This window comes from Cynocephalus volans, chromosome X (genome assembly GCF_027409185.1).
Source record: "Cynocephalus volans isolate mCynVol1 chromosome X, mCynVol1.pri, whole genome shotgun sequence".
In the NCBI taxonomy this organism is placed as follows: domain Eukaryota; kingdom Metazoa; phylum Chordata; class Mammalia; order Dermoptera; family Cynocephalidae; genus Cynocephalus; species Cynocephalus volans.
Window position 1 is genome coordinate 84,027,937 of NC_084478.1, and position 19,472 is coordinate 84,047,408.

A 19,472-nucleotide genomic window follows, 5' to 3' on the forward strand; every position below is an offset into this window, starting at 1 on the left:
CTATTCAATTGTTCCTGCCCACTCTAAGTTAGCGGATGCAGCTTGTAAACCTAGGGACCTTTTGATTGGCATTATGAGCTAGGTGAAAAGATGTACAGGCTTTCAAAAGAGAGTGGGGTTACAATTCTAGGTTACAATTTGTATAATACAATCAAACCTAAACTCTACATTATACGTACAGGTTATAAAGGAAAAGAATAAAGGGAGAAAAATGGCACCAATACCAATACCAAAACAACAAACAAAAAATGGAAAACAGAGAGCCAGATCAAGCCTCAAGTCCCACCAAAGATCTTGATATTCCTGTTACCTATCACTCATCTTTCTCTGAATCTCTGCACGTGTTGGTTATGTTTCTGTGTGGAAAAAGGAATTTTAAGAATTACCTTTTCGGAAGGCAAAATAGAAGTATAGAATGTCAAAACTGGAAGAATGTTCAGGGGTCAAATAGTTAATGCATCTTACTTTATAGATGGGGAAAGTCAAGTCCAGAGAGGGGAAGGGTGTTGGGGAAATACAGGAAAATGGTGAGAGCCCCTCACACGTTCAGAATCCTGCCAAGCATTTGATGTAAATATGCACATGTGCCCAGGTGTTCCTTGGTTATTGTCTAATGTAATTGTGCATGTGCACCCAGGTGTCCTGGGTTATGGACTTAAGTATAAAGGACTAACGGTTCTGATACATGGTGCTTCCCGGGACACTTCGGGAGGTCACTAGGGTGGCCGCTCCTAGCTCTGAATAAAGCCTATTAATTTTTTACTCATGGCTCCCAGGACATTTTCCTATTGCCTAGCTCATAAACCTGCGTGTGAAGGGTTGGTGACCCAGTCTGTACAACAGGCTCGAGGAGTCTGTGAGCCTGAGCCCTAGCTTTACAAAGGGTTGTCAAATGTCACTCAATTATTTTTTGGCAGAGTTAGCAGGTTTCTGACTTTCAGGTTGTAGCTCTTTTAAAAGGCAGCTTGTAAATCACTCTCTCTCAAAGAGTACCCTTAAAAAAAATCAGATTGCTAGGTTACTTGTTAAAAATGAAGATTCTCATATCTACTGACTCAGAATCTTAAAAGTGGGCCTTGAGAACCTGCATCTTAACAAACTCTACTATTGTTCTGATACACACTGATGTTTGAAAAGTACTCTTACCTTAGGCCTTTATAGTGAGTCCACATACTTTTAAAAAAAGCATCTTTCCAAGTTATCTAAAGGAAATAAAGTGATAGTGGATCTGAAATGTTCTCAGAATCCCCATGGTAATGTATACACTGTAGGACCCAACCAATAAAGCTAAGAAAAGCTTTAGGGGTCAAGCACACTTGGGAAGCTAGTAGAGGGAGGACAGGCTCTTCATCATCTTGCTAGGCATTTTTACTTCCTCCTTCAGTTACACAGACAAGCTAACTGAAGATGGAGTTACTGAGGTATTATTTCTCTGCCAACTCACAAAGTCTGAAAACATGGGCCTTACGTGTGTAATCACTTCTCATTACCCTCCATCGCCAGCTTTTCCTGGCTCTACCAATCAAAATTCTGAATGCAGAAGCCCTAGGGTCCCCAGAACGCCCCGCAACCAGGCACCCTTGGCCTCGCTGCGTCTGCCTGGCTACTTGTAGGAACCCACGCAGCAGGAGTGACTCAAAGGGTTAACAAGTTGTGCGCCGCAGAGTGGCAGGAAGAAAAGCCAATAGGGTGTATGAGCAGGAAGTACGTCTGGTTTGGGCGGGCGTGGGCCAGAGTACAGAAGCGGAATCAAAGGACAGCAGCCTAGGGGTGAGAGGGCAGCTGGGGTTAGAGGGAGGTTCTGAGGAGGCGGGGGCGACCGGGAGAGCACGTGAGCATCGGCCCCTTCTCTCCGCTCTCTTTTATCTTTAGCGTTTGGTAGCAGCGGAGACAGCCCGGCCCGGTGTATGGCCACGAAGTTACGGTGTCCGGATTCCATGCCCTGTCACAACCAGCAAGTAAACTCTGCCTCAACCGCAAGCCCGGAGCCGCCGCGACCTGGTGACTCGATCCCGGACCATGCCGGGGGAGACAGCGCCTCCGTGGCCAAGCTGACACTCCTCGCTGGGCACGCCCATTCTAGCGTGCCGGCCGAGCGGGATTCTCAGGCCTGCAGCGGCGCCAGCCTCAACTCAGAGAGCAACAGTGGCAGCGATGACAGTAGCAACTATGACGCACCAGCCAGCGACTCTCTCCTAGGCGATTGCGAACTCTCCCGGCAGATCGGGGCGCAGCTTAAGCTGCTGCCTATGAATGATCAGATCCGGGAGCTGCAGACCATCATCCGGGACAAGTAAACCAAGCAGAACGGGAAAGGGAGGTGGGGGGTTTTTCAGAGGGTGGGCGGGGATTGGAAGTAAAAGGGCTACTGGGTAGTGTTCTTGGCTTTGGCAAACTGGTCTTTGCAGATTGCGATAGGGCCTTTTCTCCGGGGAGCGGGAAAGCGGGGGTGAGGGGCGGGTGAGTGTGTGTCATAAGGCTCAAGCCTCCAACCCTCTCTTTCCTAGACCCAGTGTTTAACCTCGCTTTGTGTAGGGAGGAATCCTTTTAGGTAGCCTGTGGCTTCTTCTTAGTCTCTAAGCTATGGTGGTGAATCTATAACCCAGAAATGGTTACTACCCAAGGTTATGCCCTACCACCAATCACCTCAGGCTCACAAATGGAGATAAAGCAATTTCAAGGAAATCCTATTGTGATCCACAGGCCCTTTGACCCTTTAGTGTTTGCTACTGCAAATATTTCATTTTGTCTAATGTCTTTTAGTGTTGGAGTTTAAGTATACCTGGTCACATGAAAGCTTATCATCCGACTCTTGTCGAGATTATTTTACTGTAAATTTACAGGAGCCTAAAGATCCGTTGGCTCCTTCTAGTCCCACAAACCAATGTAGTCAAAACTTCATGTTAAAATGCTGGTTTTGAAATTTCTAAACCCATGTTGTAGATGGGTTTGTAAAGGGAAATATGTAACATGATGAGCTACAGCTGTTTTTTTTTTTTAATTGGCAGCACCTAATTTTTTTATTTTATTTTTTTTTACTGTATGATTCCATTTATAAGAAACATACAGAATAGATCAAACCATAAGGACAGAAAGCAGACTGGTGGTTTCCAGGGGCTGGGGGCGGAGTAACTGCTTAATGGGTATGGGGTTTAATCTTAGGGTGATAAAAACATTTTGGAACTAGGCAGAGGTGGTGGTGGTTGCACAGATTATGATCATGCCAAATGTTTTATTATTTATTTATTTATTTATTTACTTATTACAAATATTCATGAGATACAAAGCTGATTGTCCCCCCTCCTGCTCATGATGTTAGGGCCAGATTCATACTGGGGACATACCCATTACCAGAAATTACTTTTGTACCCTTTGTCCCCTCCCAATTATCCCCCAACCTCCCTCCCCCTCCCCTACTCCCCTCCACTACAACTTGTAGCCCTAGGAATGTTCCCTCCCTCTGTTGGATCACAGCACTACTGTGATCTTTCTTTTCTTCCTTCTTTCTCTCTTAGCTCCCACATATGAGTGAGCACATGTGGTATTTATCCCTCTGTGCTTTGCTTGTTTCACTCAACATAAGTTTCTCCAGGTTCATCCATGTTGTTGCAAATGGGAGTATCTCATTCTTTTTTGTGGCAGAGTAGAATTCCATAGTGTATATATACCTCAGTTTCCTTATCCCATCAACTATTGATGGACATTTAGGTTGGTTCCATATCTTGGCTATTGTAAACAGAGCTGCAATAAACATGGGAGTGCAGGTATCTCTGACATGATGATTTCCATTCTTCTGGATATATACCCAGAAGAGGGATTACTGGATCATATGGAAGATCTATCTGTAGTTGTTTGAGAAACCTCCAAATTGTTTTCCAAAGTGGTTGTACTAATTTATAGTCCCACCAACAGTGCAGTAGTGTTCCTTTTTCTCCACACCCTCGCCAGCATTTGTTATTCACCGTTTTTTTGATTATAGCCAGTCTAACTGGAGTGAGGTGGTATCGCAATGTGGTTTTAATTTGCATTTCCCTGATGACTAGAGATGTTGAGGATTTTTTCATGTGTTTGTAAATGAGTATTATAGCATGTCAAACACTCCTTTTTCAGTGGTGGGGCATGCTTTGATCTTTTAAAAATGGCTAATGAATGACAGGATGCCACTCCTTAAATCAGACTCTAGTAACTTTTTGTTCCTGCTATTACAGTAGGCTCCTAATTTGTTTTTCCGCCTGCAGTTTTTCTCTCTTCCACATGTACACACACATTACTGTACAATCAATCTTCTTAATGTACAGCTTTGATTCCGTAACTGCCCTACTCAGCAGACTTCTTTGGCTTCTCAGAGCCTACCAAATAAAGTGCAGCATCTTTAACTTGATATTAAAGCCTTTCTTAATGGCGCCTAGTAACTATTCTGAAACATTCCCGCTTCAGCTCTTGTCTGGGATTTACTATATCCCCTCTATGCATGTTCAGATCCTACTTATTCTTCAGGGTCAAGCTCAGCATTAAATGTGCACCTCTGCCAAGAAGATTTCCTTTAATTGTTCTTCCTGGCTGATCATCTCTGGCCTTTTTAGTGCAAGATTCACTTTCTATTTTGTATATTGTTATTTGTGTATAGATCTTATCTTTTCTTTTAGATTTTAAGCTCCTTGAGGGCAGAATCTTTTACATTTTTGAATTCTAGCCATGGCTTGGAAATAATAGACCCTCAATTGCTAAAGGTTCTTTCTAGACCTTAAAATTATATTTATGAAAATATACTATTTAACTGATTTTAATGAATCAATATCAAAAACTGCTGTTGTTATATGACCTAATAGATGAAGTAGTGATCTTAAAAAATAAGAGGCATAGGTAGTTATGGTGGGAGCAGCTGAAATAAAACTTATCTGTAAAACAAAAAGATGATGATTCTTGTTTCTGTAGAGCAGGAGTTATTAACCTTGGGTCCAAGACCCCACTGCACCTGTAGATGAGATTCAAGGCTTTAGTAAACCCTCAGAAATTATCTGAGAGATTTTACTTGTATGTGCATTTTAAGGGTTTTTAAGGTAACATCTTTATTGAGATATAATTTATATACCATACAATTCAAGCATTTAAAGTGTACAATTCTGTTTTTAAGTATGTTCACAGCTGTGTAACCATCACCACAGTCAGTTTTACAACATTTTCATTACCCCAAGAAACCCCTTACCCATTAGCAGTCACTCCCCATTTCCCCACAATGCACCCAAAGCCCTAAACAATTACTAATCTACTTTCTGTCTATTGATTTGCCTATTCTGGACATTTCATATAAAAGGAATCATACAGTATGTGGTTCTTTTGTGACTAGTTTCACTTAGTATAATGTTTTCAAGGTTCATCCACGTTGTATCGGTATATCATTCCTTTTTATGGCTGAATGATATTCCATTTTATAGGTATACCACAATTTGTTTATCCATTCATCAGTTGATGGACATTTGAGGGGTTTCTTCTGTTTGGCTATTATTAATAATGCTGCTATGAACATTTGCATATGTGTCTTTTTTGTGAGGTGAGGATTCCTTAGCTTTCATTAGATTTCACAAAGAGAACCATTGCTATAGAGCTTTGACATTGAGCATTCACGTGACAATATTAATACCTGATTATAATCACTTCATTATTATATTTCATTATATACTTCATTATTCAGAAAAGCCTGGGTTATATAGTAAACCTGAGTGTAAGTGTAATTTTTTTTTTTTCGAGTTTGGAAGGAGACAGAAGATCCAGAGGACTGATCTTAGGCAAGATGTTTAGCATGTCTGTGCTTCAACTTTATTATTTGTAAAATGAGGATGTTGGCAGTATTTCATGGAGCTCTTTGGAGTCTACAGCAAGATACTGTCTGTGAACATTTGTTATATACTATGAAGACCTGTGCACATTTAGGCATTTCAAGCCTTCATGTTTGGATTTGTGCATGCTTCTGTACTGGTTTCTTGAGTTTTCAAAAGACAGTAAAAGGGATTTAACTGTACATAGAACTTACATTCTTATTTTGAAAATCAGTACTGTACTCGGAAATCCTAGATAACTTTTATTCTGTTTGATATAGTATAGAAATACCCACTACAATTTTCGATAATGAATTGATGCTTATTAAGCTGGGGACAGTGCTTTTGATTTTGTTTTTGTTAACTGAATCTAACAGAGGATTTCTCTTGTTTCTTTATCTTCAAAAAATTGTCATCCCCCTCACACAGACAAAACCTGTTTCAGCACCTCTAGGGTACTGGTGTGGAGTGCCTATGCTAAGAGGAGCTATATTTATATAGGTCTAGTTATGGAAGGTACCATCAGTTATCATACCCTGTTCTCTTTGGGGCTGTGTTCTCCTCTGTTTTGACGTGACAGCATGTATGTGCACTATAGAGCAGTCTGATAATAAAAGCCATTGGAGTACATGTTTTTTCTTTTATTTTTCCTGGTTCTTAGTATCTTTCAAGTGAAGGGATTGCTTTATGAATTGACCTTGGCATGGGGAAAAGGAGGTTGAGCTAGAAAGACTGCATGTTGTTGTCTATATAAAGCAGGCAAGATTGAGAACATTGTCTTTACTGATTTAAAATGTCCTTTGGTTTTTTGAAATGCACAATATTTGAAACATAACATGGTTTTATTATTAAATTTCATGGAAATGTTTCTTTTTGAGAGTGCAGTAATCTAAACACCAAATGAGCAGATAATCTACTCAGCCATACATACATAGGTTACTGGTGAACTTGGGAAAAGAAATGACTCCTTCATTTCTGGAATTTTGTTGTTGTTGCAATGGATTAAACCACACCTCTTTCCCTTCCTTCCTCCTTTATGTACTAAACCCAGCAAAATCTGAGACTAAGGCACTTTTCCCTTGAACATAGTTCATGACCTCAAATTTAAGGCTATGCAGTGTATTTAAAAGATCATCCTCCCTGCCCAGTTTTATGTTTTCTTTTTGTCAAGCTACACGACTATGCCAGTTGTCAGGTTGAGGCAATAGCTACACTAATTGTACGGCTAGGCAGTTTCATAACTAAAGCCAAAATGTTTCATTATTTTAGTTATACTAAGTTTCCATTTGTATTGTCAAGGCTAGGGCTCAGATCCTTTAAACCCATTGTACAGACTGGGTCACCAGACCCCTCACATGCAGGTCCATGCTAGGTAACTGGGAAAGATCCTGGGAGCCATTGACAGATGACACAAGCTCAGTCCTCAGCAGCAGTAGCAGCTTACAGCAGATCCAGCAGTGGTGGCAGTGGCGGCGGCCTCTTGGAGGGTCCTGGGGATACCGGCAGCAACAGCCTCCAGCAGCAGTAGCAGCCACCCCGTGATCCCCTGGGGGCATCCCAGGGTCGGGGGGCCTTGTGGATCAGAGCCACTCGTCCTTTATACTTAAGTCCATAACCCAGGACACCTGGGTGCACATGCGCAATTACATTAGACAATAACCAAGGAAAACCTGGGCGCATGTGCGTATTTACATCAAATACTTGGTAAGATTCTAAACATCTGAGGGGCCGTGACCATTTTCTTATATTTTCCCAACACTTTGTCTCCTGAAATATTAAAGTTATTTTGTGAGCTGTGGAATGTTTCCTGTATACTTATCCTAGGAGGGGCTTTGGCATGGCCTCAGAAGGCTACCTGGAAGAAAGTTGAGCAATCAAGAGTATTTCAGTTGTGATTGTGAAGGAGCACATTCAGCCTTGTGACTTTTTTTTTAAGTCACTTGGAGAGCAGACAGTTAACCTCAGGATGGATGAACATCCTTTGCAAACCTAATGTGAGTGCAGTCTAATGTGATTTGAATCATCTGACTAAATAACGTAATGTTCTTAACCAAAACTGTGCATCAGAATTGCCTGTGGAGTCTTTTTAAAAAAAATACAAGTGCCTGGCCCCATCCTTAGAGGTTGTTAGCATTGTCTTGTGTGGAACCCGACTATCTGTAGCTTTATAAACACCATAGGTAATTATGCTATGCTCAGGCTGGGCCACTGCGTCTGTGGGAATGGTCAGTTTCCCTTTTGTGATTTGCCTGGCTTTGGATTTGGGGTGTAGGGTGAGCCAGAGATTCCACACACTTAACAGAACCAGCCTAGAGAGCCTGGTCTGGCATCACCCTATGACTGGAGGAATCTCAGAACTTTTCAACTTGTACAAAACCAAATGCCCACCACAGAAAAAACTGTGACCTGAAAATTGTTTAAAACATGGACCAGTTTTTGGTTTTTTTGTGTTTCCCATATGAATTTTCTGACCTTTAGGGCAGGAGGGAAGAAGTTGCCTCTTTAAACTATACAGGCCTCTGTTATATTTATTGAGCATATCTGTAGGGAAAGTGAAGGAAAATGGTCAGGGCCCCTCAGATGTTCAGAATCTTGCCAAGCATTTGATGTAAATATGCACATGTGCCCAGGTGTTCCTTGGTTATTGTCTAATGTAATTGTGCATGTCTAATGTATTGTCTAATGTAATTGTGCAGGTGTCCTGGGTTATGGACTTAAGTATAAAGGACGAGTGGATCTGATCCCTAGGGTCCACTGCCCCCAGGATGTCTCCAGGGGAGCCAAAGGGAGGCCCTCGCTGCTACTGTTGCTGGAGGCTATTGTTGCAAGCTGTTGCTGCCAGTGCCCTCAGGATACTCCAAGAGGCCACTGCAGCTGCTGCTATAAGCTGCTACTGCTCCTGCTGCTACTGCTAAGGACTGAACTCATGTTGTCTTCCAGTGGCTCCTGGGATCTGTCCCAATTACCCAGCGTGGACCTGCATGTGAAGGGTCTATGGGCATTTGAGGGGTCTGGTGGCCAAGCCTGGCATGTGAGGGGTCTGGTGACTCAGTCTGTACAATGGGTTTGAAGGATCTGAGCCCTAGCACTGACAATAAAAATGGAAACTTAGTATAACTAAAATAATGAAACGTTTTGGCTTTAGTCAAGAATTGCCTAGCCATACAATTAGTGTAGCTATTGGCTCAACGGGACAACTGGCGTAGTCATATAGCTTTAAAATTGGCTATGTTGGCAGGATTCCGACAATAACCCCAACCAAACAATATCCTAGTGTCTCATCCACTAGGCTGGACCCCGAGGAAGCAGAAAGAGGATCTGGCCTGGAACAGTGTCTGGCATATAAAGGCATTAATGTAGCAACCATGATAATGAGAAAATGATAGTTTTTCTTGTTTTTCTACCTGATTTTGAATATTTTCATTGAACTCTGCTTTGAGGTGCAAGTAAATAATTACTGGCACTCTATTTCATGAGCTTATTGAGGAGGTGTTAAAGAGCTGTGGCCTTGTTGACTTGCACCTGGCAGGTAGTAAAAGCCATTTTTGCTTTTTAAAACTTTACACATTGCATTAGATTTGCTCCAACTACTTCACTAGGGGCTTATTTGTGTGATGGTGAAGGGAGGAGGAAATCATTTATAAATCATCTGCATGCTATGGAAAACTTTGGGGCTATTTATTTTAGCGATCACATAATAACAAAGTAGTTGTGGATGTAGAGCTTATGTGTTTAGAGCTTTCAATAAGCATTAACTTTAAATGAAACATTCTTTTGGCCTAAACATGCCAGAAAAGCTTTTATGTTCCACTTTCCTTTAATCTGTTGCTTAAAAACAAAAAAAACATGTTAGAGATGAGTTTGAGTCCATTTAATTCTTCTTCTTCAACTTAGGTTGCTAGATAAGATACAGGACACTCAGTTAAATTTGAATTCAGATAAACTGTTGGGAAAATAGAATAATCTAATCAGGCCCCCTCGCCTTGGGGCAGGTTGGGGGTGGTGCAGCAGTCTTTGTGGGCAGGTTGTGTGTGGGTGGAGTTAGTGCGCTTTTGCAGTGCCATCACATTGGCTGACTACTGCCTTTGGCGGCCACTGGGCATGCAGCCATGCTTTCCAACCTACAGCTTCCAAGGACCTGTTTGCCAGTTACCTAGCTCATAGACCTGCACGTTAGGGGTCTGGTGACCCAGCCTGGTGTGTGAAGGGTTTGTGACCCAGTCTGGACAATGGGCTTGAGCTCCAGACCCGGCCCTAGCTCAACAATTGGCTGAGTTGGTACAGGATTACGGGCAGGTAAAAGAGCTCCACAATTGGCGACATTGGCAGGATTCTGACAAGAGCCCCAGCTCTACATTTGGCATAGCTGGTGTGGGATTTCAACATTAGCTGTAGCTGAACAATTGGTGTAGTTGGCAGGATTCTGACATTAGCCATAGCCGAACAATTGGCGTTGTCTGCGACAGGATTCTGAGCAGGTGCAGGAGCCGAAAGCCCTTGAAAGGAGGAAATGTGGCTACTTGTGAATATGCTCTGCCCTATGGCCACTTTCCTGTTGACTGGGATCTGGTTGCTGCACACTGTACTGCAAGGCAGCATAGACCAGGTATTACAATAAGAAACCCCTTGGGAGGGGGAGGAAATGTGGCTATCTTTGAGCATGTGGTGCCCGGTGACCACTTTTCTGCTGACTGGAGCCTGGCTACTGCTAACTATGCTGAAAACTGATCAAAATTTGCAGCAGAAATCAGAGTTGTTGGAAGCACGGATAAATGTCTTGGAGGATGACATGCAGTGACTGGCCACTCCTGCCTCTCACACTAGGGAAGACGACCAACCCAGTGGTGAGTTGCGGGAAACCATGTGTTTCCAGGCATGACCTGTTGTACACAAGAAATTGAGGCACGAGCAGCCTATGGGATGAGACAGACAACTGGTGGGCGATCCACAGGTGACCCAGTTCACTACCTATGTCCTGTATACCCTGGTTGAACTGGTTGACTTGGGGAGACAGTTCAGGCAAAAACATGGGGAGACCCTGACTGCTTGGCTGTTGTGGTTATGGGACCTAGGGGTGGATAGTGTGATATGCTCTGGTGAGGTGGAGACATTGGCCTCCATTACCATATAGCCATCCCTGAGGCAGCAGCTGCAGAATAGCTACAGCTTTGCACAAGGGTGAGGTAATCACTCCTTGATGGACTGGGTGAATGCAGCTGGCCAAACCATGTGGGCAAATGCTGGAGAACTGTCAAAGATTGTTAGTAAATGGCAAATGTATGCTGAGTTGGTCCAAATCATTTGGGAGCTGGGGATGCAACAGTCCATGTTTAATGTGAACACTCGTGGCCCAGATGATGAAAACTTTGCAGGCAGCATGAGAGACATAGTGCTGCAAAATGCCCCATCAAAGTCCTTTGAGTCACTGATGGCCATACTGGCCCCATACATTGGTCGTCCTATACATGAGGTGACGACCACGATAGCCAGCTTGGGTGAAGTAGAGGATAGAAGACAAGCAAAAGAGGTCCGGAAGGTGGCTAAGACCAAACCCCCAAGAAATACTAGGGATTTTATCCTGAAGGGACAAAGCAAGAGTAGCCATAAGTAGATGTGGCTTGACTTGCTTGCAGCAGGGGTTGATAGGAAGAAAACAGACCAGCAGCCAAATGCAGTTCTGTTTGCCTTGTGGCAGCAATTGTGCCCTGAACAGTGTTTCACCAAACATCAGGAAACAGGTAGCAAGGTAGACTCAGTGGATTTAAAGGACTTTTTGGTTGCTCCCGAAGAAGTGGATGAACTGTTCCATTTCAATTGGGGAGCAGGCCAAGGTACTCGTCTTTGGGGGGCAGGCAAGGACCAACGCCTCTTGTTGAATTGGCAATATACTGGTTGAGGACAAATGTGCAGCATGTTTTGGCATTGGTGGATACAGGCACAGAATGTAGCCTGATATATGGCAATCCAGATAGATTTCCAGGGGCCACAGTTTGTGTAGATGGCTATGGAGGATAGACTGTTAAAGTCAAAGCTGTGTCACTGCCATTGGGCACAGAAAGATTACCTCCTCATGTGTATACTGTATATATATTCCCCATAGCTGAATACATCTTGGGTATGGGTGTACTTTATGGTTTGCACCTGCAAACAACAGTTGGAGAGTTTCGGCTGTGAATATGGACAGTAAAGCCTGTGTTACAAGGATATGCTAAACATGACTCACAGGTGTTACCCAAGCCAAGATGTATAGTTAATGTAAAGCAGTAACGCCTACCAGGAGGACATGCAGAGATAAGTGCCACTATATTGGAATTAGAGAAAGTTGGGATTATTCATCCGGCTCAGAGCCCATTTAATGCTCCTGTATGGCCAGTGAAAAAGCCTGATGGTACCGGGAGAATGACTGTAGATTATCAAGAACTGAACAAAGTAGTGCCTCCTTTGCATGCAGCTGTGCCTTCAGTTCACAATTTGATGGATCAGTTGATGAGTCAGCTGGGGGCTTATCATTATGTATTGGACCTTGCAAATGCTTTTTTCTCTATTTCAATCTTGGCTGATAGCCAAGATCAGTTCAGCTTCACATGGGAAGGAAGACAGTGGACCTTTCAAGTATTGCCCCAAGGTTATCTGTATAGCCCAACCATCTGTCATGGTTTGGTGGCTGGGGACCTAGCCAAGTGAACTAGGCCCAGCATGGTTACAGTGTTTCACTACATTGATGATGTGTTACTAACCTCTGATTCTCTTACAGATTTAACTCAGGCAGCTCCGACACTGTTAAGTCATTTGGAGCAATGTGGGTGGGCTGTGAACACAGCCAAAGTGCAAGGACCTGGGCTGTCAGTCAAATTCCTGGGAGTGGTCTGGTCAGGTAAGACGAGAGTCATCCCAGAAGCTATTATAGATAAGATACAGGCATACCCTCGACCCACAATGATAGCTCAGCTGCAGACATATTTGGGACTTTTGGAGTATTGTAGAGCTTTTGTACCCCATGTGACACAAATGGCAAGCCCACTATATGCATTGACAAAGAAAAGAGCCCCCTGGGATTGGACTGAGGAAGTAGAACAAGCTTACCAGGTTACAAAAAGGGCAATACAGCAAGTACAGGCTTTACAAGTGGTGAATCCCACCAAGCCTTTTGAGTTAGATGTACATATAACCCAGGAGGGGTTAGAATGGGGTTTGTGGCAGAGATAGGATCGATTCCAAACACCTGTAGGACTCCAGTCTCAGCTCTGGAAGGGCACTGAAGTGCGTTATACCTTAATAGAAAAGCAGTTAGTAGCTGTATATTCTGCCTTGATAGCCACTGAAGATATCACAGGAACTGCCAAAGTCCTAGTAAGGATGATATACCCCATAGCAGGTTGGCTGCACACGTGGGCAACTAACTCTAAAACGGGTGTAACTCAGATTCCCACTCTGTCTAAATGGGGAGCATATATAGAACAAAGGAGCACTGTGTCAATGAGTCCTCTGTCCAAATAGTTGCAAACTGTGCTAGGCCCAGTAGAGGTTGTGGAGGAAATTTTGATGCAACTGTTACCCATGGAGGTGGAAGCTACACTTTTCCATGAGGACAGAGACCTATCACAGAGCAGGCTTGGTATATAGGTGGCTCTAGCATGGGACCCTCAGCATCGTGGACAGCTGTTGCTGTCCAGCCCTTAACAGATACCATGTGGTATGAAAATGGCACAGGGAAAAGCAGTCAGTGGGCTGAATTGAGAGCAATATGGGTGGTGATAAAAAATGAGCCTGGGCCATTAACCTTTGTACTGACAGCTGGGCTGTGTACAAAGGTTTAACCCTCTGGATTCCTACTTGGAAATATCAACAATGGATGGTAGGCCACCGACCCCTGTGGGGACAAGCCATGTGGCAAGATTTATGGGAATTGGGGCATGAGAAAGAAGTAACTCTTTCCCATGTCACAGGACACTTCCACTTAGCCAGTCCAGGAAATGATGAAGCCGATGCCTTGGCTAAGGTAAGATGGCTGGAGAGAGCCTCAGCTGCTGATGTAGCCCAGTGGTTACATCGATGAATGCAGGATGCTGGCAGTATAAAACCACGTGGATGGTGGCTCAAAGATGGGCCTTGCCTATAAAATGGGAAGGTGTATTGAATGCCTGTCCTGCTTGTCTAGTGTGTGCTCAAGAGAGTCCACACCACCAGTGCGTGCCCCATACAGATAGGCAAATAACTTGAGGAAAGGTGCCCCTGACTCGATGGCAAGTGGACTTTGTTGTGCTACTGCCAAGGTCAGAGAATTTCAGATACATCCTCACAGCTGTTGATACGGCTCCTGGCCTTCTGTTTGTGTGGCCTTGTAAGGCCCCAGACCAGCTAAACACTGTGAAGGCACTGAATAGCCTTATGGCTATGTGTGGTCAGCCTGTAGTCATAGAGAATGATAATGGAACCCACTTTACTGGAATGGGGTTCAGATGTGGGCCTCCCAGTTGTCCATTCAGTGGAAGTTACATGTGCCATATCCTCCCCAGGTAGTGGGAACGATTAAACAGTAAGATGGCCTTTTAAAAAAGGGACTAAGGCTATCTGCCCAACCCCCATCCCTGAAGGGGTGGACATGGCAGTTATGGCCAACAGTCAGGATTCTAAATGAGAAACCCCACAAGGGCGGACCCTCTCCAGTGGAAGCTCTGTTGCATAGGGCCGTAGCACCTATACAGCTGCAAATCACTACTAAAGATAAGCTTTTGAAGCCAGGATAGGGCAAAAATGGAAATATTCTCTTATCAGCCCCAAACTTTTTGCAACAGGGACAGTACAATGGGAATGGCCTTGGAGAATAAAAGCCCCCCATATACGCTGGGTTGGCTTAATAGGGCCTTGGGGAAAAGGATTTGAGGAAACCTTGCAAGTTTCACCTTGGGCGACAAGTACCTGGCCTCCTTGCATAAAGGTAACATGGCCTGGAACAGATAAGCACTCTATTCCAAAGGGCATGTTTGTATTAAGTACCTGGCCTCCTTGCATAAAGGTAACATGGCCTGGAACAGATAAGCACTCTATTCCAAAGGGCATGTTTGTATTATCATTATGGCCAATTATGAGTTCCCCTATACTGTTACATGTAGAACCTACACATCCAACAGTGTTAGTGGATAAAATATGGTATCATGAGCCAGGTAAGATACCTATTCCTGCAGCCATTCTTTCTCAGGATAGCAAACTGCCATGTATCTTGCCAGAGGGGCAAGAACTTCTCCTATTGGTACCAATAACCCTTCTGTCTTTTCCCCCATAGTATTCTGGCTGCAGGCACTGCACCAGAGTTGACTGGGTACATACATACGTTGGCGTGATCATCTACTGATTATGCATTGAACTTCCCATCAGTATGACTGCAGGATTTGCATGGAGGATCACACCAATGGTGACTACTAACTGGACATACGTGGCTAATAGTTAAAAGGAGAGAACTACAAGCCTTAAGGCATATTGAATGGACAATAGGTTATGTAAATGTAAGGGTCATTTATCCTCGTTAAGGGAACATCGTGGAAGATTCTGAACACATAGATTGTACAGCGAGGGGTCCTGAAGAGGTGGATTATTGGGAAAATAGAATAATTAAATCAGGCCCCCTCACTTCAGGGCAGGTTGGGGGTGGTGCAGCATTTTTTGTGGGCAGATTGTGTGTGGGTGGAGTTAGTGCACCTGTGCAGTGCTGCCACATTGGCTGACTACTGCCTTGGGTGGCCGCTGGGCGTGCATCCATGTTTTCCAACCTACAGCTTCCAAGGACCTGTTTGCTGGTTACCTAGCTCATAGACCTGCACGTTAGAGGTCTGGGGACCCAGCCTGGCATGTGTGGGGTCTGGTGACCCAGCCTGGTATATGAAGGGTTTGTGACCCAGTCTGGACAATGGGCTTGAGGGGTCTGTGAGCTACAGACCCAGCCCTAGCTCGATAATTGCCCCAGTCAGTGCAGGATTACAGGCAGGTAAAAGAGCTCCAGAATTGGAGATGTTGGCAGGATTCTGAGAAGAGCCCCAGCTCTACAATTGGCGTAGTCGGTGCAGGATTCCGACATTAGCTGTAGCTGAACATAAACAATGAATAATTTTTTCATGTAAGTATGAATATTGCATGGATTTCTAAAACAAATTTAATTGTGCATCCTGCATTACTTGCTAAATCTGGCAACCGTATGCCCAACTCCATCTTCCCCTGCCTCAAATCCTGCAAACAATCCTTGTGTGTAATCCTCCTGTTTTAAATTTTTGAAAAGACAATTCAGTTCTACTAGGATTTGATTTAAATTGATGAGTCAGATTTTGCTTTAATCATTGTTAGAAAGGGTGTATTCTTGTATGTGATAATCTTAGCACTGTTATGGCCAACGTCTGATGGGTAAAAGAAATTTGCCCACGAGAACCGGGTGATAGGAAAAGGAAAAGAGTTTATTTCTGGCAGCCAGGGCTACGCAGGCCAATCGAGGAGTGCAGCCCCGAGTTGAAACCTCTCGCAGCTTTTATTTTTAGCTAGGCGGGAATTTTTCGTGCCTGACAATCTAGCCAATGCAAGCAAGCCAGCGGTACATAAGCTAATTTTGTGATTAGCCCTGTAGCCCCTCCCCATCCTGGATTCCCCTATTTATTTTAGCAAGCGATTTGTACAGAAGCAGAATGCATATGTTAAGGTCAGTAGTGGTTGGGGTGTCCCTTAACAGCACATACTTCTTACAAGCCATATTATCATAAAAGCTTCTCCCTCTTCAGAAAGAACACTTTAATGATGTTTTATTTGCCTTCCAGGCTCTTTATTTCATTGTTTGCATTGTTTGCATCATGTATACATGCCAATCTGATTCACAAGGAGAGAAATATAAAAATACCTCTAAAAAATTTGCTACCTTTTAGAAAACATTCCTTTATTAGGGCACAATATAAATGGCTTTACTCAGGCTTGGAATCAGAGAGCTTCAGGCTGGAAAGGACCTCGAAATACTTCACCTTTGTAGGCCTCACCGTTCTCATCACTAAAGTGGTGGTGATAATAGAATCTACCTCTTAAGATCGTGTGAGGATGAGATAATGCATCTAAAGTGCTTAATACTTGGCATCAAGGAAGCTTATAATAAATGGTGGCCTCTGGGAAAGAAGGTAGTAAAGTATTGTAACATGGGAACCCGAAATCTGAGAGGGCACTCGTGTCATGTTTACCTATTCTGAAGAAATCACTTGGAGGTCCGGTAGGTAAAGACATGGGTTTATTTGACTTACAAGAGGCACCAATGGGAGCTGGTCAGTAAAAAGTCTGCCCCACCATGGAGTGCTCACAGCAGTTATGTAGTCAACAGATCAAAGTAAATCACTCTACCAGCTAATGTAAATCATTTTCACATATTTATTGTCCCGCTTCTTCCAGAATTCTGCTTATCTAAAGAGGATGCCCCCCTCCTTGGGCAACTGCCTTAGCCAGGGGCAGCTGCCCCAGGGAGGAGGGAGGGGAACTCTAGTATACAAGGGAGGGTGGAATAGAGCTATGTCCAGCATCCACCCTACACTCCATCCCTACATGACTATTCTCCCCTCACAATCTTTGCATCACATTATCTTGCGTGTGTCCCCTAGGGTGGAGCGCTGAGTCACATATTGCATACAAATTCAGTACACTTGCAGCCACATCCATTCAGTCTAATTTGCCAATTGCATTGTCCATGGCAGGCCCGACATGGCAGATACCAGGAACTCTGAGTAGAACCAGCAGGCTAATCTGTTATGTATTTGTGCCTGGATTGCAGCCCACTGAAGATAGGTGTTCCTCATGGTCATGCTAGGGATAAGAAAGATGTTTGTCAGGTACAGTGGTAGGTCATGTTTATCTGGTAACGCACAAGCAATAGTTTTATCCCGAGACAATTATAGTTACACTAAGGGGAGGCTTCCCCAGCTTAGCATACCAAACTCTATCAGGCCCAGGGCTATTTTATCTATGATGAGCGGGGTGTGTGTGTGCACAAATAGTCCCTTTATAATCTGGTCTGTGGGGTTGTGACATCTCATGGTATTTGATCATCATCTTACCACTGAGGAGTAGATCTCTAATCCCCTTTCTATTTCTTCACCCCAGGGAGACAACAGGGAGCACCAGTGTGGTTCAGGTTTAAATTTTGCCCAAGGAGTGGACTCACTCCAGTTACTTTATCTTGAGGGGTTGGCAACAAGTTATTTTCGCTCTCCCACTGAAGTCTTAGGCCTCTAAAGTCTTAATTTGCAGTCTTATAGCCGCTGTCCAAGGCTGCATCAGTGTGTCCAGTTGGGAGGGGCATCTGGATCTGGGCCTCTCATTCAGTGTCCGTGGGGATTCTACTAACCTTTGTCCACCCCTACAGGGTGTGCTGTTCTGTCTTCAAGGCCCCCTTAAGCATTCTGTTGTCAAAATCTTTAGTGGGGTCTTCCTCCAGCCATCTCACACAGGGTAGGGCGTTGGCCTTGTCATTGCCCAGACTACCCAGCAGGTTGTGCTCGACATATGGTATATAGTAACTGTTTTATATTGGTTATTGGCTGATAGCATATATATCTTGCCACAGGTCCTGACCCCACAGGGGCTTATTCATGATTAACAAGTCCTGTTTTTTCCATTGGGGCAGCTACAATGGGAGACCCTTAAAAACTGCCCAACTGTCAGTACAGATGGTTACCAGACCTTTCTCTTTAGCTATCACCATCCAAACTGCTTGCAGTACAGCTCATTGGCTATTTTGCCTGGTGTCCAGTTCTGTGGCTAGCAATGCTTGATAAAAAGCATTTACTTGTTGTTTTATGAGGGTGTATCAGGCCTCCGCTCCTTTCCATGTCTGAGATCAAAACCCTATGGGGAGGCGAGGTTTCTCTTGTTGTTGCCATATCCCTCAAGCATAGCCCTCCTGGGAAATATTTGTGTCCAATTCACAGGGTAGTACTGGATTTAGAACACCCAATGTTTGCATACCCCCTACTGCTGCTTTTGCAGAACCAAAAGTGGCTTGGCATTCAGAAGTCCAATCCCTTTTTTACTAGCTTATGTAGGGGCCTCACTATTTGAGCTAGATGGGGAATGAACACCCTTCAGCATCCTGACAATCTTAGAAATTTCTGTAATTGTTTAACATTAGTCGGCCTAGGTTATACCTCAATCTTGTCTGTTACCATGGAGGACATTACTTTTGTCTTACCTGACTGGATAACACCCAAGAATGTGACAGATAACCCAGGTCCCAGGGCCTCATTTTGATTTATAGCCCATCCTCTTTTGTAGGTGAGTGTAAGAGACAGCGTGGCCTCTTCCAAATCTGTGAGAGAATCCGAGGTTAACAAAATGTCATCAATATGATGGAATAGTCTCACAATGGGGGTGCCGTCCATTTTTCCAAGCCTTTGGCAAACATTCCATGACAGATGGTAGGGCTATGCAGGTAGCCCATCAGCGAAACCATGAATGTCCAGGGGCATCCTTCCCATATGAAGGCAAATTGGTCTTGACTATCTGGATGGATATCAATACTAAAGAAAGCATTAGCCAAATCTAATACAGCACGATATGTCCCCAATTGAGTCCCTAATTTAACCATAATATCAGTAATATTAGGTACAGTTGCGTGTGAAGCAGGATTACTTTTAGTTCCCTGTA

At 43.9% G+C, this 19,472-nt stretch overlaps 1 protein-coding gene across 2 annotated transcripts in view; it reads left to right on the forward strand.

The window, feature by feature from the left end:
• Positions 1-1,733: 1,733 nt before the first annotated feature.
• UPRT (uracil phosphoribosyltransferase homolog) overlaps positions 1,734-19,472 on the forward strand; it is a 50,105-nt gene continuing 32,366 nt past the window's right edge. The window contains exons 1-2 of one of the 2 annotated variants that reach the window (XM_063084036.1): positions 1,734-1,770; positions 1,873-2,293. In XM_063084036.1, coding sequence (XP_062940106.1) covers positions 1,908-2,293 — 386 coding nt within the window. In that variant the 5' untranslated portion in view covers positions 1,734-1,770; positions 1,873-1,907. Of the gene's footprint in view, positions 1,771-1,872; positions 2,294-12,642; positions 12,691-19,472 lie in introns of those variants that run through there. The other variant, XM_063084037.1, reaches the window with a different exon arrangement.